We start from the raw sequence: 27,779 nt of genomic DNA on the forward strand, positions 1-27,779 counted from the left end.
TTTTCTTGTATTAATTTCAAATGAACACTTTTCCCATACAATGACCACTTTATTATTGATACAAATTCAACTTAATGATGACTTTATTCTCATTTATTACAATTGTATCCATGTAGACTTTAAAATATTATTTTTCTAAATTAAATTATTGTAATACTGCTACTTTATTATTGACTAATTACAACTTAATTTAACAAAAAAACTTTTTTTTTTAAAAAAAATACTACAAGTTTATTTTTATTGTCACATCTTTTTTTTCTCGTATTAATTTCAAATGAACACTTTTCCCATAAAATGACCACTTTATTCTTGATAAAAAGTCCACTCAAATATGACTTTATTCTCAATTATTACCATTTTATCCATGTAGACTTTAAAATATTTTTCTGAATTAAATTATTGACAAATACGGACTTAATTTAACACTGCAATTTTTTTCTTTAAACACTACAAGTTTATTGTCATTGTAAAATCTTTTTTACTCGTATTAATTTCAAATGAACACTTTTCCCATAAAATTACCACTTTATTCTTGATAAAAGTCAACTTAAATAGGACTTTATTCCCAATTATTACCATTCTATCCATGTAGACTTTAAAATATTATTTTTCCAAATTAAATTATTGTAATTTTGCTACTTTAGTATTGACAAATTACGACTTAATTGAATAAAAACTACAATATTTTCATTAAATACTAGAAATGTATTATTGTTGTAAAATCTTAGACATTTTTTTGGCTCACCAAAACCTCATCCATCCATTTTCTACCGCTTGTCCCTTTCGGAGTCGCGGGGGGTGCTGGAGCCTATCTCAGCTGCGTTCGGGTGGAAGGTGGTGTACACCCTGGGCAAGTCGCCACCTCATCGCAGAACCTTCAACATTTTCTTTCTTTAATAAAATTGCAAATGAACATCTTTATGCCATAAAATTATTCTAGGAAAAAAAATCATCATATCGTTGAGATTGGAAACCAGATCTTTCGGAGAGGACCCTTCGTATCGCGTGTGCGCCGGTCTCGACGTGCGTGATCTAACCCGGAAGCAAACGAAACTGAGATTTACTGACGAAGGTAACTGAGGAAATGGTTCAGGTAAATAAAAACAGAATACAATGATTTGCTAATCCTTTTCAACTTATATTCAATTGAATAGACTGCAAAGACAAGATGTTTAACGTCCAAACTGATAAACGTTGTTATATTTTGCAAATTTTAGCTCATTTGGAATTTGATGCCTGCAGCGTGTTTAAAAAAAGCTGGCACAAGTGGCAAAAGAGACTGAGAAAGTTGAGGAATGCTCATCAAACACTTATTTGGAACATCCCACAGGTGAACAGGCTAATTGGGAACAGGTGGGTGCCATGATTGGGTATAAAAGCAGCTTCCATGAAGTGCTCAGTCATTCACAAAGAAGGATGGGGCGAGGGTCACCACTTTGTCAACAAATGCCTGAGCAAATTGTCGAACAGTTTAAGAACAACATTTCTCAACGAGCTATTGCAAGGAATTTAGAGATTTCACCATCTACGCTCTGTAATATCATCAAAAGTTTCAGAGAATCTGGAGAAATCACTGCATGTAAGCCATGATATTACATACCTTCGATCCCTCAGGCGGTACTGCATCAAAAAGCGACATCGGTGTGTGAAGGTTATCACCACACGGGCTAAGGAACACTTCAGAAAACCACTGTCAGTAACTACAGTTGGTCGCTACATCTGTAAGTGCAAGTTAAAACTCTACTATGCAAAGCCAAAGCCTTTTATCAACAACACCCAGAAATGCAGCTGGCTTTGCTGGGCCCAAGCTCATCTAAGATGGACCACTATGGACTGGACTCTCACTATTATGTTAGATCCACTATGGACTGGACTCTCCCTATTATGTTAGATCCACTATGGACTGGACTCACAATATTATGTTAGATCCACTATGGACTGGACTCTCCCTATTATGTTAGATCCACTATGGACTGGACTCACAATATTATGTTAGATCCACTATGGACTGGACTCTCACACTATTATATTAGATCCACTATGGACTGGACTCTCACTATTATGTTAGATACACTATGGACTGGACTCTCTCACTTTTATGTTAGATCCACTATGGACTGGACTCTCACAATATTATGTTAGATCCACTATGGACTGGACTCTCATTATTATGTTAGATCCACTATAGACTGGACTCTCACTATTATGTCAGATCCACTATGGACTGGACTCTCACAATATTATGTTAGATCCACTATGGACTGGACTCTCCCTATTATGTTAGATCCACTATAGACTGGACTCACAATATTATGCTAGATCCTCTATGGACTGGACTCTCACAATATTATGTTAGATCCACTATGGACTGGACTCTCCCTATTATGTTAGATCCACTATGGACTGGACTCTTCCTATTATGTTAGATCCACTATGGACTGGACTCACAGTATTATGTTAGATCCACTATGGACTGGACTCTCACTATTATGTTAGATCCACTATAGACTGGACTCTCACTATTATATCAGATCCACTATGGACTGGACTCTCACAATATTATGTTAGATCCACTATGGACTGGACTCTCACTATTATGTTAGATCCACTATGGACTGGACTCTCCCTATTATGTTAGATCCACTATGGACTGGACTCTCCCTATTGTGTTAGATCCACTATAGACTGGACTCACAATATTATGCTAGATCCACTATGGACTGGACTCTCACTATTATGTTAGATCCACTATGGACTGGACTCTCCCTATTATGTTAGATCCACTATGGACTGGACTCTCCCTATTGTGTTAGATCCACTATAGACTGGACTCACAATATTATGCTAGATCCACTATGGACTGGACTCTCACAATATTATGTTAGATCCACTATGGACTGGACTCTCCCTATTATGTTAGATCCACTATGGACTGGACTCTCCATATTATGTTAGATCCACTATGGACTGGACTCACAATATTATGTTAGATCCACTATGGACTGGACTCTCACTACTATGTTAGATCCACTATGGACTGGACTCTCCCTATTATGTTAGATCCACTATGGACTGGACTCTCCATATTATGTTAGATCCACTATGGACTGGACTCACAATATTATGTTAGATCCACTATGGACTGGACTCTCACTACTATGTTAGATCCACTATGGACTGGACTCTCCATATTATGTTAGATCCACTATGGACTGGACTCTCACTATTATGTTGGATCCACTATGGACTGGACTCTCACAATATTATGTTAGATCCACTATTGACTGGACTCTCACAATATTATGTTAGATCCACTATGGACTGGACTCACACTATTATGCTAGATCCACTATGGACTGGACTTACACACTATTATGTTAGATCCACTATGGACTGGACTTACACAATATTATGTTAAATCCACTATGGACTGGACTCTCACTACTATGTTAGATCCACTATGGACTGGACTCTCCATATTATGTTAGATCCACTATGGACTGGACTCTCACTATTATGTTGGATCCACTATGGACTGGACTCTCACAATATTATGTTAGATCCACTATGGACTGGACTCTCACACTATTATGTTAGATCCACTATGGACTGGACTCTCACTATTATGTTAGATCCACTATGGACTGGACTCTCACACTATTATGTTAGATCCACTATGGACTGGACTCTCACACTATTATGTTAGATCCACTATGGACTGGACTTACACACTATTATGTTAGATCCACTATGGACTGGACTCTCACACTATTATGTTAGATCCACTATGGACTGGACTCTCACAATATTATGCTAGATCCACTATGGACTGGACTCTCACAATATTATGCTAGATCCACTCGACGTCCATTGCACCGGTCGCCCTAGGGTGGGGGTCCCCACATCTGCGGTCCCCTTCAAGGTTTCTCATTGTCATCCCATTGGGTTGAGTTTTTCCTTGCCCTGATGTGGGATCTGTGGCTTGTGCAGCCCTTTGAGACACTTGTGATTTAGGGCTATATAAGTAAACATTGATTGATTGACTTAAAAGTTCTGGTCAGGTTTGACCACTGACTTGTTTTGCGCTTGATCTCCAAGTTGAGGATCTGAGACACGTCCTCCTCCGCCCACCTCTGGAGCACCCCGAGAGTCCTCGGTGGTCTCTTGAAGCCCCGGTCCTTTAGTCTCCTGTGTCGTGGGCCCTCGTTTGCATGACAAAGCCATCTCCCAAGTCCACGGACCTCCACTGAGTCCTGGTTTCAGACTGGACACAGCACATAAAAAACAGTTTTTGGTTGTTTTTTTTAGGGAAGACCTTGGTTCTAATGAAGGATTTCATGGAAGTTCTTCCCAACTTTCACCTGTGGACTTGGTTTTGGACCACGTCACCTATCTTCTCCGACCTGTAGAGTGAAACCTGGTGTTTGTTTCGGCGTGGGTGTGCGTGGGGAGGGGTATCAAAGGGCTGAGACTATTGTTTCAAAGTGAAAAGAAGCTAATGGTCGACCATCGCAACTCGGGATCTGAGCTCCGCGGGGGGCCCCCGGGGCCAGCGTGGTACAATGGCGGCCCCCCCGCGCCGCCGCGTCCCTCCCCGCGGCGCGTCTTCCTGCCGCAATCTGCGGCCGACGACGACGCGCGCCGGGGGGAGCTTGTGGGCGTTCCGTCGAGGGGCAAGAAGTTCACCTCCAGAAAAATAAAATGTCTGACTTACGCCACGACAAGAGGCGGGAAGAGGTGAGGAACAACCGCTGTAAATCGGAGCTTTTTCCTTTTTTCCATGTTTACGTCACCAGTTTGCGGTAAATCCGAAGTCAAACTACAAAAAGAACCGGGAAGAAAACAAGTCACGTGACCTTAGCACAAAAAGCCTGGAAGCTAACTCGTAAGTTGACAAAACACAACCAAAAAAGGAACACATTTCAAATTGAGAACAGTAGAACATTGTATTGGGGTTGGAAATGTCCGTTTATGGAATATTACACGATAATGAACCAAGGATCCAGGAAGTAAACAGCGAGTCACGTGACCATGACTCGACAGCGAATAAATCCCGAGTAAAACCAAAATATAATACACAATATATAACACACACAAAAAAACGAAATCGTATCATGGATGTTTTTTTTACGTTAAGATGTGTGTGTTTGTGGTGGACGATGCGATGCCAGTTATTGGAAAAAATAAAAAGAACCGGGAAGTTAACAAGTCACGTGACCTTAGCACAAAAAGCCTGGAAGCTAAGTCGTCCGTTGAAAAACACAACAACAACAAAAGGAACATATTTCAAATTGTAGACTACAATCCATGTAGACTTTAAAATACTATTTTTGTAAATTAAATTATTGTAATACCGCTACTTTATTATTGACAATTTTCTACTTAATTGAACAAAAACTACAATTTTTTTTTAAAATACCGGACTTTTGTTTTTTTCAGCAAATGAACACTTTTCCAATAAATTACCACTTTATTCTTGATAAAAAAGTCAACTTAAATATGACATTATTCTCAATTATTAACATTTTATCCATGTAGACCAGTGGTCCCCAACCTTTTTGTAGCTGGGGACCGGTCAACGCTTGAAAATTTGTCCCACAGACCGGGAGGGGGAGGGGGGGATTTTAATTTTTTTATTTTTTATTTTTTTATTTATTTTATTTTTTAAATTTTTTTTTTCCCCATAAAGAAATACAATCATGTGTGCTTACGGACTGTATCCCTGCAGACTGCATTGATCTATATTGATATATAATGTATATATTGTGTTTTTTATGTTGATTTAATTTTTTTAAAAAAATTTAAATTTTTTTTTTAAATTAAATTTCTTGCGCGGCCCGGTACCAATCGGCCCGGTGGTTGGGGACCACTGATGTAAACTTTAAAATGTTTTTCTGAATTAAATGATTGAAAAATACACACTTAATTTAACAAAAACTACAATATTTTCTTACAATAGTTTATTTTTGTAAAATGTTTTTTATTCGTATTAATTTCAAATGAACACTTTTCCAATAAAATGACTACTTTATTCTTGATAAAAATTCAATTTAATGATGACTTTATTCTCATTTATTACAATTTTATCCATGTACAATTTAAAATATAATTTTTCTAAATTAAATTATTGTAATATTGCTACTATATTATTGACAAATTTCTACTTGATTTAACAAAAACTACAATATTTTTTTAAATACCAGACTTTTGTTATTGTAAAATGTTTTTTTCTTCTATTAATTGCAAATTAACACTTTTCCCATAAAATTATCACTTTATTCTTGATAAAAAGTCAACTTAAATATGACTTTATTCTCAATTATTACCATTTTATCCATGTAGACTTTAAAATATTTTCCTGAATTAAATGATTGACAAATACACACTTAATTTAACAAAAACTACAATATTTTCTTTAAGTACTACAAGTTTATTATTGTAAAATGTTTTTTTCTCATATTAATTTCAAATGAACACTTTTGCCATAAAATGACCACTTTATTCTTGATAAAAATTCAACTTAATGATGACTTTATTCTTATTTATTACAATTTTGTCCATGTACACTTTAAAATATAAATTTTCTAAATTAAATTATTGTAATACTGCTACTTTATTATTGACAAGTTACGACTTAATTTAACAAAAACTAAAAAAGCAGACGTTTCAAAATCAAAGGGACATTAACATGGCATTTTTACAAAATTACTCTAAAGTCCAAATTAGGATACAAAAAGGCTATAAAATGTAAGAATTGGACGTAACAAAATAGAATAAATTATTATACGATAAAGTACTCTGATGACATTTTTTCCTCAAGTGCAGATAACAAGTATTTAAAAAAATAGGTGCAAAAAAATATCATTATTATATATTTTATTTTATATTAGTGTATGTTATTTTTGTATTATTTTAATATTATTGTACACAATTGTATTAATTATTATAATTATTAGTATTTTAATATAAGTATTTATTATTTTATATAATATATATATATATATATATATATATATATATATATATATATTCATTTTATTTCTATATTAGTGTTTTACCTTATTTTTATTTTATTTGTATCATTTCATATTATATATATTTATTATTATGTTATTTTATAATAATATTTTGTATTGCGTGTATACATTTTGTGTCAGCTTTTAAATTATAGGCAACAAAGTATATTATTAATAATCTTTATTTAGATTATTTCAGCTTTTTCTCTTTACATTCGGATTTTTTTGCTCATTTGCACATTATTTACTGTTGGTTTTCTTCCTGTAATAATTTAATAATAATAATAATAATATAGTTATAATAATATAGCTAGTGTGTCAACAATTCTGCCTTTGCAAAAATATAAATGATGAATATTATTGTTGTTGTAAAAAATGTTTTAATTTTTTTAATTTTTCAATTACCTAAACATTGTTTATATATATTTTTTGATTTCAATATTTTACTATATTTACATATTTTAGTCAAGGGCCACATACTGAAAAATCAACGTATGCGGGGGCTGTTGTGATTTTGTAATTTTTTTTAATTTAAAACAGATATTATTTGAAGATAAAACTTTGTGTTATAGGAGACCAAGTATGATATTGTTCATTATTAGTTTGAATACGTCACATTTTTCTCATTACACTCCAATATTTTGCTGTTACTGTTGTTTTTTTCCCCGACAATATGCGTCAGGCCCACAGAACTTGGCCTGCGAGTAAATGCTAATTTACCATTGTATTTGATGCCATTCCAACAGGTGTTGTTATGTTACTCATCTCCTCTTTCTGCTGTAAAAAATGAGAATGATCCACTTAACACTCTCGTGGGGAAACTTTGCTTTGATCAGAAAAATAACGGAAAAATCCGCAGCTTATTCCAAAATGATAGTGTGTCTGTCTCCTATGTAATTGCGCTCTGGAATAATGTTGTGAAGGACATCTGCTGGGTCAAAACGTGGTCCCTTCCTAACAGCTATTTACTTACCAACAAAGTCAAAGAGATATCTTTTAAAATCATTCATGGTTATTACTCTGCAAAGACTGTGATGGTTAGATACAAAAAGGGCATTGATGTTACCTGCACCTTATGTACCATGCATGTTGCACCTTATGTACCATGCATTCAGAGACTGTTTACCACCTGTTTTGGACAATATTCCTGACAAATTTGTGCTTTGTTTTAAAGATGTGCTATTTGGATTTACACCGTATGAAAAAAAATGTGAAAAGGAATTTTACCTTTGCAACCTCATTATACTATTGGCTAAGTTTTATATTCATAAATGTAAGTTTGTCAACACCCGACCTGTTTTTTGGTGCCTTTAAAAAAGAATGAGAACTCTACGTTGAAACACTCTCTACCTCTAACAACCAAAAAGCTGTGAAAACGATGATGCTGGGTTCCAATTTTATATGATTTACTGAACTTGTGTGAGCCTATGGCTTTGCACTTTGTCATATATATATATATATATATATATATATATATATATATATATATATATATATATATATATATATATATATACACTACCGTTCAAAAGTTTGGGGTCACCCAAACAATTTTGTGGAATAACCTTCATTTTTAAGAACAAGAATAGACTGTCGAGTTTCAGATGAAAGTTCTCTTTTTCTGGCCATTTTGAGCGTTTAATTGACCCCACAAATGTGATGCTCCAGAAACTCAATCTGCTCAAAGGAAGGTCAGTTTTGTAGCTTCTGTAACGAGCTAAACTGTTTTCAGATGTGTGAACATGATTGCACAAGGATTTTCTAATCATCAATGAGCCTTCTGAGCCAATGAGCAAACACATTGTACCATTAGAACACTGGAGTGATAGTTTCTGGAAATGGGCCTCTATACACCTATGTAGATATTGCACCAAAAACCAGACATTTGCAGCTAGAATAGCCATTTACCACATTAGCAATGTATAGAGTGTATTTCTTTAAAGTTAAGACTAGTTTAAAGTTATCTTCATTGAAAAGTACAGTGCTTTTCCTTCAAAAATAAGGACATTTCAATGTGACCCCAAACTTTTGAACGGTAGTGTATATATATACATATATATATATATATGTATATATATATATATTTTGCATTCTATTTTAGTTACTTTATTGAGTTTCCAACCCCCTGGCGCTGTTTTGTACTGTTTTTGTACTGTTTTTGTACTTATTTTGATTATTATTTCTCAATTGTTTGAGCCTATGGCTTTGCACTTTGTCATATATATCTATATTGCATTCTATTTTAGTTACTTTATTGAGTCTACAACCCCCTGGCGCTGTTTTGTACTGTTTTTGTACTTATTTTGATTATTATTTCTCAATTTTTTTGAGCCTATGGCTTTGCACTTTGTTATATATATATATATATATATATATATATATATATATATATATATATATATATATATATATATATATATATATATATATATATATACTGTATATTTGTATATCATTCTATTTCAGTTACTTTGTTGAGTTTACAACCCCCTGGCGCTGTTTTGTACTGTTTTTGTATTTATTTTGATTATTATTTCTCAATTGTTTGTAAATGTTGCAATTTATAAATAAAGGTTTATAAAATTTAAAAAAAAATAAAAAAAATTCTAAAATAAAATAAAAGTAAATGCTAGTTTCCACCTGTGCAGAAAACAACCCCATAAAACGCAAATAATGGGGGGGGAAAACTCCACGTCTTACTGTGTGGAGTTTGCATGTTCTCCCCGTGACCGCGTGGGTTCCCTCCGGGTACTCCGGCTTCCTCCCACCTCCAAAGACATGCACCTGGGGATAGGCCACTCCCACTCCCAAAGACATGCACCTGGGGATAGGCCACTCCCACTTCCAAAGACATGCACCTGGGGATAAGTTGATTGGCAACACTAAATGGGCCCTAGTGTGTGAATGTGAGTGTGAATGTTGTCTGTCTATTTGTGGAGTGATGAGGTGGCCACTTGTCCATGGTGTACCCCGCCTTCCGCCCATGTGCAGCTGAGATAGGCTCCAGCGACTCCCCGCGACCCCGAAAGGGACAAGCGGTAGAAAATGGATGGATGGATGTTTGTAAATGTTGCAATTTATAAATAAAGGTTTATAAAATATAAAATAAAATAAATAATAAAATAAAATAAAATAAAAAATAAAATTAACCAAAAAAAAAAAAGTAAATGCTAGTTTCCACCTGTGCAGAAAACAACCCCATAAAGTGCAAATGCCCATGTTCAGCTGAGATAGGCTCCAGCACCCCCCGCGACCCCGAAAGGGACAAGCGGTAGAAAATGGATGGATGGATGTTTGTATATGTTGCAATTTATAAATAAAAGTTTATAAAATTAAAAATAAAAATAATAATAAAATAAAATAAATAAATAAATAAATAATAACAAAATAAAACTAACCCCAAAAAAAGTAAATACTAGTTTCTACCTGTGCAGAAAACAACCCCATAAAACGCAAATGCCCATGTGCAGCTGAGGTAGGCTCCAGCACCCCCAGCGACCCCGAAATGGACAAGTGGTAGAAAATGGATGGATGGATGTTTGTAAATGTTGCAATTTATAAATAAAGGTTTATAAAATAAAAAATTTTAAAAAGTAAATGCTAGTTTCCACCTGTGCAGAAAACAACCCCATAAAACGCAAATTCCCATGTGCAGCTGAGAAAGGCTCCAGCACCCCCAGCGACCCCGAAAGGGACAAGCGGTAGAAAATGGATGGATGGGGTTTATAAAATTCAAAAAAATAAAAAATAGAACTAACAAAAAAAAAAAAGTCAATGGTAGTTTCCACCTGTGCAGAAAACAACCCCATAAAATGCAAATGCCCATGTGCAGCGGAGATAGGCTCCAGCACCCCCCGCGAACCCGAAACGGACAAGCGGTAGAAAATGGATGGATGTTGGAAAATGTAGCAATTTATAAATAAAGGTTTATAAAATAAAAAAATAAAAAAGTAAATGTTTCCACCTGTGCAGAAAACAACCCAGTAAAATGCAAATGCCCATGTGCAGCTGGGATAGGCTCCAGCAACCCCGAAAAGGAACAAGCGGTAGAAAAGTGATGGATGGATGTTTGTAAATGTTGCAGTTTATAAAATAAAATAAAAAAAATAAAAAGTAAATGCTAGTTTCCACCTGTGCAGAAAACAACCCCATAAAACGCAAATAATGGGAAAAAAAAAAAAAAAAAGTGCCTCTCATGAGTCATATTTGAGTGAAGCATGCCCCCGCAACCCCAAAAGGGACAAGCGGTAAAAAATGGATGGATGGATGTCAACAAGCATTAGAATGAAGGTGCGAAATATTTCAATGCAGACGAGACTCCTTCAATGGGGGCTCAGGAAAGCCACGCCCACATGTCGTTAGGGGGCGTGGCCAGGAGGCACCAAGTTCATTCACAAATTCACCTTCAGCTGCGTTTAATTGTGCTCGGCAGCCAATAGGAGAGCAGCAAGCTTGGAGCGGCGAGGAGAACCTCCGCGGACCTTCATGGACGACTAGCCGCGCTCCTTGGTGGTTATGTTGGCCTTTTGTCGGACTTTTCTGGAGAATTGCTATTTAATAGTGTCGGTTCCAAGATGTCTGACAGATCCCAGAGTCCGGGCTCGGAGTGTCAAAGCCGCCCGTACGACTTCAGCCGGGCCTGCGCGCAACTTTTGGCCCCGGAGGTTCTGCACGGGCCCTCCACCTTCCAGCTGCCGGACGGGGGGCTCCTGTACAGCAAGCCCGCCTACGGGGCTCTGCCGCCGGCCAGCGCGCAGAGCTTCTTCCCCTTCCAGTCGGGCGGCGGCGGCGGCGGCGGCGGCGACTACCGGGGCCCCGACCTCCAAGCGGTGGAGTTCGGCCAAGCCAAGCACTGGTACCCGTTCGCCGCCCCCGAGTACACCGGGCAGGTACCCGGCGTGACCGCGGCCAACCTCAGCTCCCCCATCGCCGAGAGCCGCGAGCCCACCAAGGTCCCCGCGATCAAGACGGAGAAAGACACCGGGAATGATTACTCCAGCGAGGCCAAGGTGCAGCAGTACCCGCCGGCCTCCGCCGCCATGCCGCACGGCCTCTTCTACTCGGCCCCCTGGAACCCTTCCTTCTGGCCGGGCATCAGCCACCTCACCCCGCCGGGCAGCAGCGGCAGCAGCCACCAGAACCCGTCCACCTCGTCCGCCTCGTCCCCGTCCATGTCTCCTTCCCCGCCCAGCAGCGGCGTCCCGGCCAACGCCTTTTTCGGCCTCAACGCGCCCCAAAGTGTCGCCGGGCCCGCGGGTCCCAACCCGGCCTCGTCAACCAGGAGCAGCGGCTCGTCCAGCGGCGGCTGTAGCGACTCTGAAGAGGTAACTCCGAACGCATTTTTTTTTTTTTTTTTTTTTAATTCCAAAATTAGAAATAATTTTCAACCATTTGATTGCAGGAGAACCTTTCCACGGAAGAACTGGAGCAGTTTGCTAAAGAACTGAAACACAAACGCATCACTTGGGGCTTCACTCAGGCGGATGTTGGCCTCGCTCTGGGCAACCTCTATGGTAAATATCCCTTTTTAATCACTTTCTTTTGCTAAATATCCCTTTTTAATCACTTTCTTTTGCTAAATATCCATTTTTAATCACTTTCTTTTGCTAAATATCCCTTTTTAATCACTTTCTTTTGCTAAATATCCCTTTTTAATCACTTTCTTTTGCTAAATATCCCTTTTTAATCACTTTCTTTTGCTTAATGTTGCTTTTTAATCACCTTCTTTTGCAAAATATTGCTTTTTAATCACTTTATTTTGGCAAATGTTGCTTTTTAAACACTTTCTTTTGCTAAATATTGCTTTTTAATCACCTTCTTTTGCTAAATATTGCTTTTTATCACTTTATTTTGGTTAACATTACTTTTTATCACTTTATTTTGCTAAATATCCCTTTTAATCACTTTCTTTGGCTAAATATCGCTTTTTAATCACTTTCTTTTGCTTAATATTGCTTTTTAATCACTTTCTTTTGCTTAATATTGCTTTTTAGTCACTTTCTTTTGCTAAATATCCATTTTTAATCACTTTCTTTTGCTAAATATCCATTTTTAATCACTTTCTTTTGCTAAATATCCATTTTTAATCACTTTCTTTTGCTAAATATCCCTTTTTAATCACTTTCTTTTGCTAAATATCCCTTTTTAATCACTTTCTTTTGGTAAATATCCCTTTTTAATCACTTTCTTTTGGTAAATGTTGCTTTTTAATCACCTTTTGGTAAATATCCCTTTTTAATCACCTTCTTTTGGTAAATATCCCTTTTTAATCACTTTCTTTTGATAAATATTGCTTTTTAATCACTTTATTTTGGCAAATGTTGCTTTTAATCACTTTATTTGGCTAAATATTGCTTTTCAAACACTTTCTTTTGCTAAATATTGCTTTTCAAACACTTTCTTTTGCTAAATATTGCTTTTTATCACTTTATTTTGGTTAACATTACTTTTTATCACTTTATTTTGCTAAATATTGCTTTTTAATCACTTTCTTTGGCTAAATATCCCTTTTTAATCACTTTCTTTGGCTAAATATTGCTTTTTAATCACTTTCTTTTGCTAAATATCCCTTTTTAATCACTTTCTTTTGCTAAATATCCCTTTTTAATCACTTTCTTTAGCTAAATATCCCTTTTTAATCTCTTTCTTTTGCTAAATATCCCTTTTTAATCTCTTTCTTTTGGTAAATATTACTTTTTAATCACTTTCTTTTGCTAAATATCCCTTTTTAATCACTTTATTTTGGTAAATGTCCCTTTTTTAATCACCTTCTTTTATAGGAAACTACATTCACTTGACACCTTTTTTACATCAGTCGGTGTTAAAATGTATTTACTTGATAAAAAAATGACAATTTAATTACATCCACCTTAGAATATTCTATTCATCAGTAGCACATTTATAAAAGATCCATACTTAAACGTCCAAACTTTTTCCACCAGCAGACTGAAGTTAAAACATGGGCGGGGGGCATTTTTAATCTTGTTAAAAAAAAATAAAAAATTTAAAGACCACTTTGTGCTGTAGGTTACACATCATATTGTTAATTCGTATAACAATTATAGCATTTCCTTATTACATTTCGTCTTCTTGTTTACATTTTTACCTTTTTTTTGGGTTATATTTGATTTGGACAATATGCTGCGAGCCAAAATGGCCCCCGATCCACACTTTGTAGTCCCCTGAAGTAGGGAGGAGGGGGTGAGGCCTCTCATCTTCATCAGGTTGGGGGTCTTTGGCCATGAAACCATTGACGACCCCTTAATAGTCTACATCACGTTTTCTTGGCCCACAGCATGCTGGCAAAATGAAATCAAACCAAAATAAAGTAAACATTTGTGCAAAAAGATATCATGTAATTAGAAAACACTTAAATATGTTAGCAAAAACATCATGTAATTAGAAAGATAAAACTAACAATGTCAGCAGAAGTACATAATGTAATGAGAAAACAAAACATAAAAAAATGTACACAAAAAACAAAGTAATGGGAAATAAAACATTAAAAAGTAAGCAAAATGACACTGTAATGACAAAACATTTAAAAATGTTCGCAAAATGTAATTTAACGAGAAAACAAAACAATAAAAATATAAGCAAAAAGACATACTGTAATCAGAAAAAACTCAAATTTTAGCAAAAAACAATGTAATTAGACAGAAAAACAGTAAAAATGTAAGTGAAATTACATAACGTAATGAGAAAACAAAACAAAAAATGTAAACAAAAATACAAATAGGAAATAAAACATTAAAAATGTAAGCAAAATGACACTGACAAAAAATATAAACATTTTCACAAAATGTAACTTAATGAGAAAACAAATGTAAGCAAAAAGACAATGTAATCAGAAAAAAAGTTTGTTAGCAATAACACAATGTAATTGGAAATAAAAATAGTAAAAATGTGAGAAAAAAGACACTAAGTAGTGAGGAAAAAATAAAATGTAAACAAAAACAATGTAATGAGTAAAATGTTAGCAAAAACACAATATAATTAACAAGAAAAACTGTAAAAAATTAAAGCAAAAAGTAATGTAATGAGAAAAAAAATCGGTACACATGTTGGCAAAACACAATTAAAAAGAAAAACAGTAAATATGTACGCAAAAAGACAGAGTAATGAGAAAAGAACAAACAGTAAAAATGTAAGCAAACAGACAAATTGTAATGAGAAAACAAAAATAGTACAGATGTTAGCTAAAACACAATGAAATTATAAATAAACAGTAAAAATGTAAGAACAAAAAAAACAAAGTATTGAGGAAAAAATAAAATGTAAACAATATAATGAAGAAAAAAACGTAAATATGTTAGCAAAAACATAATATAATTAACAAGAAAAAAACGTAAAAATGAAAGCAAAAAGACAAAATGTAATGAGAAAACAAATCGGTACACATGTTGGCAAAACACAATGTAATTAAAAACAAAAACAGTAAATATATAGGCAAAAAGACAGAATGATGAGAAAAAAAATTAATGAGAATAAACAGTAAAAATGTAAGCAAACAGAAAAATGTAATGAGAAAACAAAAATAGGACAGATGTTAGCAAAAACACAATGTACTTAGAAATAAAAACAGTAAAAATGTAAGAAAAATGACAAAGTATTGAGGAAAAAATAAAATGTAAACAATATAATGAAGGAAAAAAGTAAATATGTTAGCAAAAACATAATATAATTAACAAGAAAAAAACATAAAAATGAAAGCAAAAAGACAAAATGTAATGAAAAAACAAATCGGTACACATGTTGGCAAAACACAATATAATTAAAAAGAAAAACAGTAAATATATAAGCAAAAAGACATAGAATAATGAGAAAAAAAATGTAATGAGAAAAGAAAAAACAGTAAAAATGTAAAACAATGTCATGAGAACAAGCTAAAATGTTAATATTAAAAACATAAGATTTTGTAACCGACAACACAAACCTGACACAAAATTTTGTTTTTAGTAAAAACATTGTGACAAAAAAAAAAGAAAATCAAAATGGCCTCTCTTGCTTTGTTGGCGACTTTCACGGACCACAATGGCAGCTATTGTTGACCAAAGTGTTGAACGATTAGTCGGAGAACGTTCAAAGTTCCTTTCAGTGACAACCAAAGCAAGGCGGAAATGTACGGAACCTTGTGGTGAGAGTACGATACAGGTGCATGACTTCCAATGGGGGGCATGTCTCGCCAGAACACCTGACGATACTACATGTGCACACTTCACTTTATGTCACAGCCTCATTCCAAAGTGGTATCTTTTCATTTTTGTCCTCAAAATTCTACATACAATTCCCTGTAATGACAATGTGAAACTTTTTTAAAATTATTTTTCTTAGACATTTTAAAAAGGTTTTGCAAATGTATCAAAAATTAAAAACTAGGACATCTGGGTGGAAGGACCCTAGTCAGGGAGGTGACCAAGACCATGGTCATTCTGTCAGAAATACAGCATTTCTCCACGGAGAGAGGAGAACCTTCCAGAAGGACAATCCACCAATCGGGCCAGGCGTCATGTTTGGAGGAAACCAGGCACCAATGCGGTGGTGGCAGCATCATGCTGTGGGGATGTTTTTTTTTAGCTGCAGGTAAGGATAGAGGGAAAGATGAATGCCGCCATGTACAGAGACATCCTGGTTGAAATGCTTCCCGTTCAACCTGATGGAGCTTGAGAGGTGCTGCAGAGAGGAAAGAGAGAAAGTGCCCAAAGATAGGTGTGCCAAGCTTGTGGCATCACGTTCAAAAAGACTTGAGGCTGGAATTGCTGCCAAAGGTGCATCAACTAAGTATTGAGCAAAGAGTCTGAAGACTATTCATGTTTTTTTTTTTTTTTTTTTATTAATTCAAAGAAAAAAACTGAAACTTTTCACGGTGTATTATGGGGTATTGTGTGCAGAATTTTGAGGAGAAAAATTAATGTATTCCATTCTTGGAATAAGACTAACAAAACAAAATGTGGAAATAGGGAAGTGCTTTGCATCGTTGACAGTATACATACGCATGTACACGCATACTACATACATATATTTGTATACTGCATGTACATACATACGTATTTGTATACTGCATGTACATACATATCGTATTTGTATACTACATGTACATACGTACATACGTATTTGTATACTGGATGTACATACATACGTATTTGTATACTGCATGTACATACATATCGTATTTGTATACTGCATGTACATACATATGCTCGTATTTGTATACTGCATGTACATACGTATTTGTATACTGCATGTACATACATACGTATTTGTATACTGCATGTACATACGTATTTGTATACTGCATGTACATACGTACATACGTATTTGTATACTGCATGTACATACATACGTATTTGTATACTGCATGTACATACATACGTATTTGTATACTGCATGTACATACATATGCTCGTATTTGTATACTGCATGTACATATGCTCGTATTTGTATACTGCATGTACATACATACGTATTTGTATACTGCATGTACATACATATGCTCGTATTTGTATACTGCATGTACATACATGCGTATTTGTATACTGCATGTACATACATGCGTATTTGTATACTGCATGTACATACATGCGTATTTGTATACTGCATGTACATACATGCGTATTTGTATACTGCATGTACATACATGCGTATTTGTATACTGCGTGTACATACATATGCTCGTATTTGTATACTGCGTGTACATACATATGCTCGTATTTGTATACTGCGTGTACATACATATGCTCGTATTTGTATACTGCGTGTACATACGTATTTGTATACTGCGTGTACATGCATACTACATACGTGTTTGTATACTGCATGTACATGCATACTACATACGTGTTTGTATACTGCATGTATATACATACTACATACATACGTATTTGTATACTGCATGTACATGTATACTACATATGTAATTGTATACTGCATGTACACGCATCATACATACATACATATGTATGTTTGTATTTGTATACTGCATGTACATGTATACTACATATATACGTATTTGTATACTGCATGTACCGGTATATACATACTACATACATACGTATTTGTATACTGCATGTAAATGTATACTACATACATACATATGTATGTTTGTATTTGTATACTGCATGTACATGCATACTACATACATACATATTTGTATACTGCATGTACACGCATACTACATACATACGTATGTTTATTTGTATACTGCATGTACATGTATACTACATACATACATACATGCGTATGTTTGTATTTGTATACTGCATGTACATGCATACTACACACATGTATTTGTATACTGAATGTATACTACATACATACATGTGTATGTTTGTATTTGTACACTGCTTGTACATGCATACTACATACATACGTATTTGTATACTGCATGTGCATGCATACTATATATTGTATGTACACTACCGTTCAAAAGTTTGGGGTCACATTGAAATGTCCTTATTTTTGAAAGAAAAGCACTGTACTTTTCAATGAAGATAACTTTAAACTAGTCTTAACTTCAAAGAAATACACTCTATACATTGCTAATGTGGTAAATGACTATTCTAGCTGCAAATGTCTGGTTTTTGGTGCAATATCTACATAGGTGTATAGAGGCCCATTTCCAGCAACTATCACTCCAGTGTTCTAATGGTACAATGTGTTTGCTCATTGGCTCAGAAGGCTAATTGATGATTAGAAAACCCTTGTGCAATCATGTTCACACATCTGAAAACAGCTACAAAACTGACCTTCCTTTGAGCAGATTGAGTTTGTGGAGCATTAAACGCTCAAAATGGCCAGAAAAAGAGAACTTTCATCTGAAACTCGACAGTCTATTCTTGTTCTTAGAAATGAAGGTTATTCCACAAAATTGTTTGGGTGACCCCAAACTTTTGAACGGTAGTGTACATACATACATCCGTACTTGTATACTACATAGGTATATACTGTACATGCATACATACGTATGTACGTATTTGTATACTGCATGTACATGCATACTGCATACATACATACATACGTACGTATTTGTATACTGCATGTACATGCATACTACATATTGTACCTGTGTACATATACAGTACGTACTTGCGTACTTCAATGGGTACGGTACGTATACAGTACATCTGTACTTGCGTACTACATACTTGCATAGTACATGTTTTGCATCTCATTTTGTAAATTGTGTAAATGAGAAGTTGTGCCTGTCCAGGAAATAATAGATGACGTATTTCAGAGTACTAAAGTATTTACATAAGTATCTTGATTGTAAATATGTGTAAAGATGCGTGTTAATATAGTCGAATGTATTCAACATGCTAAAACGTCCAATGTTGCCCTAGTATCATCTTTTTGTGTCAATATGTGCATGTACTGCATACGTACATATACTGTTTGTTTGTGTATATGTACATATACTGCATACGTACATATACTGTATGTGTATATGTACATATACTGCATACGTACATATACTGTTTGTGTGTATGTGTATATGTACATATACTGCACACATATACTGTATGTTTGTGTGAAAGTGTATGTAGACATACACTGTGTGAATGTAAACGTATACTGTATGTGTACATATACTGTATATGCGTGTACAGAGTATGTAGCTGTGTATGTGTACATATACTGTAGCTATGTATGTGTACATATACTGTGTATAGAGGTGTACATATACTGTAACTGTGTACATGTTTGTGAGCGTAGGTGAATGTGTATATATGAACGTGTACATATACTGTAAATGTGTGCATATATAGTGTGTGTATATATAGAGTATGTAGGTGTGTAAATGTGTGTGTGTGTATATATATATATATATTTTATTTTTTATTTTTTAATTTTTATTTTTGTGTGTTCTGGCAATGCTTACTTAATGGGGACATCGCTCTGTTTACACCAGGGGTGTCCAAAGTGCGGCCCGGGGGCCATTTGCGGCCCGCAGCTAATTGTTTAAAGGCCCGCCACACATTCTGGAAATGCTATTGCAAAAAAATTTTAAATTAAAAAAAAAAAAAAGTGGAATGAGGTTAAATCTAACGAGAAAAAGTTGCAATGTTGACACAAAGCTGCCATGCAGGCGTTTTTTTCTTCTTCTTTTGTCTTTCTATATTTTTATTTTTTTGCCATTGCTCAAAAAAAAAAAAGACAAAAAAAATCAATGTTATAGTGAATTGTTTTCGAGGCTCCAATTACTTCAAAAATGTCACTTTAAAATGTTTTATGTTGTAAAAAATATTGCATATATTTTGTAGTTGCCATATAAAAACTGTTTTGTTTGACGAAAGAGCATAAAACAAACAAAATAGTTCAAACGTGAAATCAACAAATATATCTGAAGTTGATCTCGTAACTTAAGTGTTGAAAGTTTAAAAAAATTTTTAAAAAATGTTTAACTTTGAGTGGGGTACCTTTTTGATCCTAAATATATTTAATTGGATTTTATATATCTTTACACTGTGATTACTCAAAATTAATAATGAATTAAAATCAATTGTGTCCTGCATTATTGATTTTTTTATGGCTCTAATTACTAAAAACTGCATATTTCAGCTTTACTATAAAAAACCAAGTTGTCTTTGACAAAAAAGACATAAAACCTTTTTTTTTTTTTTTTTGAAGTTGATATAGAGATTTACTGTAAGCGTTAAAATAAAAAAATAATTTGACTTATTTTTAACATTTTAATGACTGAGACTCTTTATGGTCCCCGGAAGCCCTAAAGGTAAAACAAAAATAAAAAATCCATATTTTGTTATGGTTTAAAAATGAAAAATATCAAAATGGCCCCCGCTTGCTTTAATTTTTCCATGTGCGGCCCTCAGTGGAAAAAGTTTGGACACCCCTGGTTTACACAGTCACCTTTAGGGGACCTCTGATGGTATGGGGACAAAAAAACAGGTCCCCTAAAGGGAAACCTTTTTAAATGATAGTCAGATCCATTCTGAAGATGCCTAAGTAATTTTTAAGCTTTGGCCCATATTTAATTTGAACTTTTTTTTAAAATGGTCCTCAGTAGTCACGTACAAATTTGTATGAATTATGCAAAATTGTTTAAATTTGGTCCCCATGAACCATATAAACTCTTTTTTTCCCCCAGGGTTCCCAGTAAGAATGATCAGCACATTACTTCATCAATCCAGGGATTTAAAGACGTGTATGAGCTAACTGGCCAGTGGACATTTTACCTAATTTTTAGGGACCGAGTCCCTTTGAGACAGAGGACCCTATTGAATTTGTAGCGTTTTATTATTATACCGCCGCCTCTTTGAGCTGTAATTTGACCCCCTTAACATGCTTCAAAACTCACCAAATTGGACACACACATCAGGACTGTGTGGCGAAAATTGCGATCTAATCAAAAAAACCAAAACTCAAAATTGCGCTCTAGCGCCCCCTAGGAAGAAAACACAGACAAAACTGCCTCTAGCTCCCAGTAGGAATTTCTCTTAGACCTAGATTTCATACACTGACAACCCCCAGCAAAAATCAACAGGAAGTGTGCAATTCCCCCTTCAAAACAAAAGTTGAGTTAAAAACAGTCACCTTTTTTCAAACATTATCTCCTCTGAGCGCGTTTGTCGTGTCGGCTTCAAACTAGCACAGGAGAGAGATTGAACCCCTCTGATTAAAAGTTGATGAAAGAGTTTTAATTACTGCTGCGGTTTGGATTTTATGAGCCCTCAAAGTCGGTCCCGTCCATCGCTGCTTGCAGCTTTAATTAGGGACCGAGTCCCTTTGGGACAGAGGACCCTATTGAATTTGTAGCGTTTTATTATTATACCGCCGCCTCTTTGAGCTGTAATTTGACCCCCTTAACATGCTTTAAAACTCACCAAATTGGACACACACATCAGGACTGTGTGGCGAAAATTGCGATCTAATCAAAAAAACCAAACCCCAAAACTCAAAATTGCGCTCTAGCGCCCCCTAGGAAGAAAACACAGACAAAACTGCCTCTAACTCCCAGTAGGAATGTCTCTTAGACCTAGATTTCATACACTGACAACCCCCAGCAAAAATCAACAGGAAGTTTGCAATTCCCCCTTCAAAACAAAAGTCACCTTTTTTCAAACATTATCTCCTCTGAGCGCGTTTGTCGTGTCGGCTTCAAACTAGCACAGGAGAGAGATTGAACCCCTCTGATTAAAAGTTGATGAAAGAGTTTTAATTACTGCTGCGGTTTGGATTTTATGAGCCCTCAAAGTCGGTCCCGTCCATCGCTGCTTGCAGCTTTAATTTTTTATGCTTCCACACACTGGACTAAAGTATTGGGACACTAAGGACTAAGACTGGACAAAAGTATTGGGACACTTAGACTAGCACCTGCCAAATATGCGGGCCCGACCAACGCTGCTTGCAGCTTTAATTTTTTATGCTTCCACAACCTGTAGAAAGGGTGGCCCCCACAAGTCATGAACAAACACTTAAAGGCCTACTGAAATGAAATTTTTTTATTCAAACGGGGATAGCAGATCTATTCTATGTGTCATACTTGATCATTTCGCGTTATTGCCATATTTTTGCTGAAAGGATTTAGTATAGAACGACGATAAAGATTGCAACTTTTGGTATCTGATAAAAAAAAGGCTTGCCCCTACCGGAAGTAGCGTGACGTAGTCAGTTGAACATATACGCAAAGTTCCCTATTGTTTACAATGATGGCCGCATGAAGTGAGAGAGATTCGGACCGAGAAAGCGACAATTTCCCCATTAATTTGAGCGAGGATGAAAGATTTGTGGATGAGTAAAGTGCAAGTGAAGGACTAGTGGGGAGTTGAAGCTATTCAGATAGGGAAGATGCTGTGAGAGCCGGGGGTGACCTGATATTCAGCTGGGAATGACTACAACAGTAAATAAACACAAGACATATATATACTCTATTAGCCACAACACAACAAGGCTTATATTTAATATGCCACAAATTAATCCTGCATAAAAACACCTGCGTGTTTGTTATGCTAGCTCCTAGCTCCTATGCTAGCTCCTAGCTCCATAGAACACGCCAATACAATTCAAACACCTGATCAACACACACAATCACTCAGCCCAAAAGACCGTTCACCTAACCCAAGGTTCATAAAGCTTATATATTTTAAAAAAGTTACGTACATACGCAAAAAAAAGTTGCGCACATACGGTCAAGCGATCAAATGTTTAGAAGCCAAAGCTGCATACTCACGGTAGCACGTCTGCGTCTTTGTCATCCAAATCAAAGTAATCCTGGTAAGAGTCTGTGTTGTCCCAGTTCTCTACAGGCGTCTGTGTATCGAAGTCAAAAGTCCTCCTGGTTAGAGTCTCTATTATCCGAGTTCTTCCATCTTGACTGCATCTTTCGGGAATGTAAACAAAGAAGCGCCGGCTGTGTACTGTTGTTGCTGACTACGTTCGAAAAATACGTCCATTTCGCACCGACAACTTTCTTCTTTGCTTGCTCAGCTTCCTTCTCCATAATGCAATGAACATGATTGCAACAGATTCACGAACACAGATGTCCAGAATACTGTGGAATTATGAAATGAAAACAGAGCTTTTTCGTATTGGCTTCAATGTGGAAGGCATACCCGTGTTCCCCGGTCTACGTCACGCGCATACGTCATCCTCAGAGGCGTTTCGAACCGGAAGTTTAGCGGCAAATTTAAAATGTCACTTTATAAGTTAACCCGGCCGTATTGGCATGTGTTATAATGTTAAGATTTCATCATTGATATATAAACTATCAGACTGCGTGGTCGGTAGTAGTGGGTTTCAGTAGGCCTTTAATCCCCATTCCAAATGGTTGTGTGTGTGTGTTCTGGCAATGCTTACTTAATGGGTCCCCACAGGTCATGATCAAAAACTTGGTCCCCATTCCAAATGATAACGTGTGTGTGTGCAGGTAAGATGTTCAGCCAGACGACCATCTGTCGCTTCGAGGCGCTGCAGCTGAGTTTCAAGAACATGTGCAAGCTGAAGCCGCTGCTGCAGAGATGGCTGAACGAGGCAGAGACCTCGGAAAATCCCCAGGATGTAAGTAGTCAAGTAGTCCTCCTCGCCGCTTTGCACCACAACAGAGCAGCGCCCGCCAACGGCCGTCAGCTGCTCGCTTGCTAGCGTCCTGCTGGGCGCCTCAATAGAGGACCCCTCCCCCACACCCCCTCCCCCCCCCTCTGCACCTTGACCTTGTCCCAGGACGGCTACTTTACCTGCAACTGTGGTGTGCAGATGTACAAGATCGAGCGAGTCTTCGTGGACACCAGGAAGAGGAAGAGGAGGACCAGCCTGGAAGGCGCCGTCCGCTCCGCCCTGGAGTCCTACTTCGTCAAGTGTCCCAAACCCAACACGCAGGAGATCACCCACATCTCTGACGACCTCGGCCTGGAGAGAGACGTGAGTTCTTGATCATTGACTCTCTGCAATACTGTCTTTTAAGTCGAAGTGGGCTAGTAATCGTTTTTAAATGTCTTTCACGAAGTGAAGTCGAATGATGCGGACACCTTTGTTACTGGATGCTTTTCTGCCTTAGACTTTGTGTGTAAGTAATATGTGACTAATTGTTTTATATTGACAAATGTTACCTTTTTATTGTTCAGTCATTATTACCTAGGCCTAGATTGTGTGCTTAGCTGTTGTGTAGCTGCTAGTAGCTTGTTTACCTTATGCTAAATGACTGTATTAAAATAGAAGGCATTTAGATGTAACTCACGCTAACCCTGACTTCACCACGCTAGTTCACTCACGCTAACTATAGGACCATACTACTTAGCTCACGCTAACCCTGACTTCACCACGCTAGTTCACTCACGTTAACTATAGGACCATGCTAGTTCACTTATGCTAACCTTTGGACAATGCTAGTTCCCACACGCTAACCCGTAGACCAGACTAGTTCACTCAGGCTAACTATAGGACCACGCTAGTTCACGCAGGCTAATTATAGGACCACGCTAGTTCACTCAGGCTAAGTATAGGACCTCGCTAGTTCACTCAGGCTAACTATAGGACCATGCTAGTTCACTCAGGCTAACTATAGGACTATGCTAGTTCACTCTGGCTAACCCCCCTAGACCACGCTAGTTCACTCAGGCTAGTTCACTCAGGCTAGTTCACTCAGGCTAGTTCACTCAGGCTAACCCCCATAGACCACGCTAGTTTACTCAGGCTAATTCACTCAGGCTAACCCCTATAGACCATGCTAGTTCTCTTCGGCTAACTATAGGACTACACTAGTTCACTTTGGCTAACCATTGGACTACGCTAGTTCACTCGGGCTAACCCCCCTAGACCACGCTAGTTCACTCAGGCTAATTCACTCAGGCTAATTCACTCAGGCTAACCCCCATAGACCACGCTAGTTCACTCAGGCTAACCCCCCTAGACCACACTAGTTCACTCAGGCTAACCCCCCTAGACCACGCTAGTTCACTCGGGCTAACCCCCAAGACCACGCTAGGTAACTCTGGCTAACCCCCTAGACTATGCTAGTTCACTCTGGCTAACCATTGGACTACGCTAGTTCACTCGGGCTAACCCCCCTAGACCACTCAGGCTAGTTCACTCAGGCTAGTTCACTCAGGCTAGTTCGCTCAGGCTCATTCACTCAGGCTAACCCCCCTAGACCACGCTAGTTCACTCAGGCTAACCCCCCTAGACCACGCTAGTTCACTCAGGCTAACCCCCCTAGACCACGCTAGTTCACTCAGGCTAACCCCCCTAGACCACGCTAGTTCACTCGGGCTAACCCCCTAGACTACTCTAGTTCACTCTGGCTAACCATTGGACTACACTAGTTCACTCTGGCTAACTCCCTAGACCACGCTAGTTCACTCGGGCTAAGCCTCTACACAACGCTTAGTCCCTCAGGCTAATCCTTAAGCCAAGCTAGTTAACTCAGGCTAACCATTGGATTACGCTAGTTCACTCAGACTAACCCCCCTAGACCATGCTAGTTCACTCGGGCTAACCCCCTAGACCACGCTAGTTCACTCGGGCTCACCCCCTAGACCACGCTAGTTCACTCGGGCTAACCCCCTCGACCATGCTAGTTCACTCGGGCTAACCCTCTAGACAACGCTTAGTCACTCAGGCTAACCCTTAAGCCAAGCTAGTTAACTCAGGCTAACCATTGGACTACGCTAGTTCACTCGGGCTAACCCCCCTAGACCACGCTAGTTCACTCAGGCTAGTAAAGCTAATAGTTTTCCACGCTAGTTCACCGACGCTAACCATAGGACCGTCTCGTTCTCCGGACGCTGACCAAGGGTTGTGTGTGGCAGGTGGTGCGGGTGTGGTTCTGCAACCGGCGACAGAAGGGAAAGCGCTTGGCGCTGCCGCTGGACGAGGAATGCGACGGTCAGTATTACGAGCACAGCCCCTCCCCTCTCAGCATGGCCGCCTCCCCCATCCCCAACCAGGGCTACTCGGCCGCCGCCAACTACCACGGAGCCCCGCCTCCGCCTCCGCCTCCGCCCGCGACACTTTACCTACCCTCTCTGCATCGGGCCGACGTCCTGAAGCAGGCGCTGCATGCCGGACTGGTTGGTCACATGACCGGGTAGATGACGGATGAATTGCGTAACTCTCAGGAGTTGACAAGAGCCAAGAAGGTCGGGTGTTGTTGCACGTTTTTATGATTTTTGTCCTGTTTTAAAAAAAAAAACAAAAAAAAAAAACAAACAGCTGAAGTCAATCACTAGTTTTTTATTCTGTCAAGTGCCTTTTTTATGTTTTAAATTTTTTCTTGTACAAATATGGAAATGTTGAAAGAAGCTTCACGAATCACAACGAGCTAACGTTCCAAATGTAGCTTTATTCCGCATCCCACTGAAGACGTTTTCTGGATAAAAGTAACTAGGTGGTCGTCGGTGCCTTTTTTTTTTTTTTTTTTTTTTGTAATGTTTATTTTTGTAACACTTCAATGTTTTGTTTTTTAAAGTCACACCTGCTGCTAACGTTGTCTCCGCCTCTCTTGCACATGTCTAGAAGTGTGACCTTGACCAAGGACAAACTGAACGCCATAATACTTTTTATTTTGTTGCGTATTTTGGAGCAACGTGTGTGTGTGTGCTGCGAAAGGACCGAGGGGACCGTCGCTGGTGTTTTGTCTGCAGGCGGAGCCCGGACCTAAACCGACGATTATTCAAATTGGCAAACGAGAAATGTTGACCAATCAGGTGAGACTTGAGTCTGATTCCGAGTGTGACACATGACCCATTATTGTTGTTGTCTTTGCAGCTAAATGAACTTTTTCTACTTTTTTTTGTCTCAACTCTTTTGTTTACTTTAGTTTTAGCAGCACAAGGAAGCATCTTCATGTCCTCCAAAACTTAGATTTACTACTAATAATACTTTCATCCCCACTAAAGTACAGTAAACAATTGGAGGGCCACATCGCAATTATAGCGGCCCTCAGTAGGCTACTTTGATTTATCTGGCGGACCGCTTTGAATTATGAAAAATGACATGTCGGGTCACTAAGTGGCGAGGAGAGCCAAATTACGTGACATAATGTGGTCGGCCACGTTGAATGATGTGGTGGGCCACTTTAAAATGATAAAGACCACATTAAATGACGTGACAGACCACATTAATTGCCGTGACTCAAATATTAAATGTGACAAATGATGTTAAAAGATGTGGAGGGCCACATTGATGGGACAGGGCACATTAGATGGTGTGGTGGGCCACTTTAAATGACGTGACACCATGTTAAATGATGTTGACCTATTAAATGACATGGCAAACCACATTAAATGATGGGGTGAGTCACATTAAATAGGT

General features: G+C 37.4%; 1 protein-coding gene and 1 long non-coding RNA gene across 3 annotated transcripts; one reads left to right on the forward strand and one right to left on the reverse strand.

Annotated features, from left to right (window-relative positions):
• Positions 1-517: 517 nt before the first annotated feature.
• LOC133656380 (uncharacterized) lies at positions 518-5,012 on the reverse strand. Its single transcript, XR_009827135.1, has 3 exons — positions 4,362-5,012; positions 4,076-4,264; positions 518-1,032 (listed from the first exon to the last, which is right to left on the reverse strand). It is a non-coding gene; the product is annotated as an uncharacterized LOC133656380 (long non-coding RNA).
• Positions 5,013-11,448: 6,436 nt separating this feature from the next.
• On the forward strand, positions 11,449-27,256 carry pou5f3 (POU domain, class 5, transcription factor 3). 2 transcript variants are annotated; one of them, XM_062057458.1, is made up of 5 exons: positions 11,449-12,340; positions 12,418-12,529; positions 23,899-24,029; positions 24,225-24,389; positions 26,276-27,256. In XM_062057458.1, exons 1-5 carry the CDS (start codon positions 11,591-11,593, stop codon positions 26,555-26,557), a joined length of 1,440 nt encoding a protein of 479 aa, XP_061913442.1. In that variant the 5' UTR covers positions 11,449-11,590; the 3' UTR covers positions 26,558-27,256. The 2 variants fall into 2 exon arrangements, with proteins under 2 accessions (XP_061913442.1, XP_061913443.1); XM_062057459.1 differs by lacking the exon at positions 26,276-27,256 and adding an exon at positions 24,475-24,496.
• Positions 27,257-27,779: the final 523 nt, after the last annotated feature.

This window comes from Entelurus aequoreus, linkage group LG08, assembly GCF_033978785.1.
Source record: "Entelurus aequoreus isolate RoL-2023_Sb linkage group LG08, RoL_Eaeq_v1.1, whole genome shotgun sequence".
Classification (NCBI taxonomy): Eukaryota; Metazoa; Chordata; class Actinopteri; order Syngnathiformes; family Syngnathidae; genus Entelurus; species Entelurus aequoreus.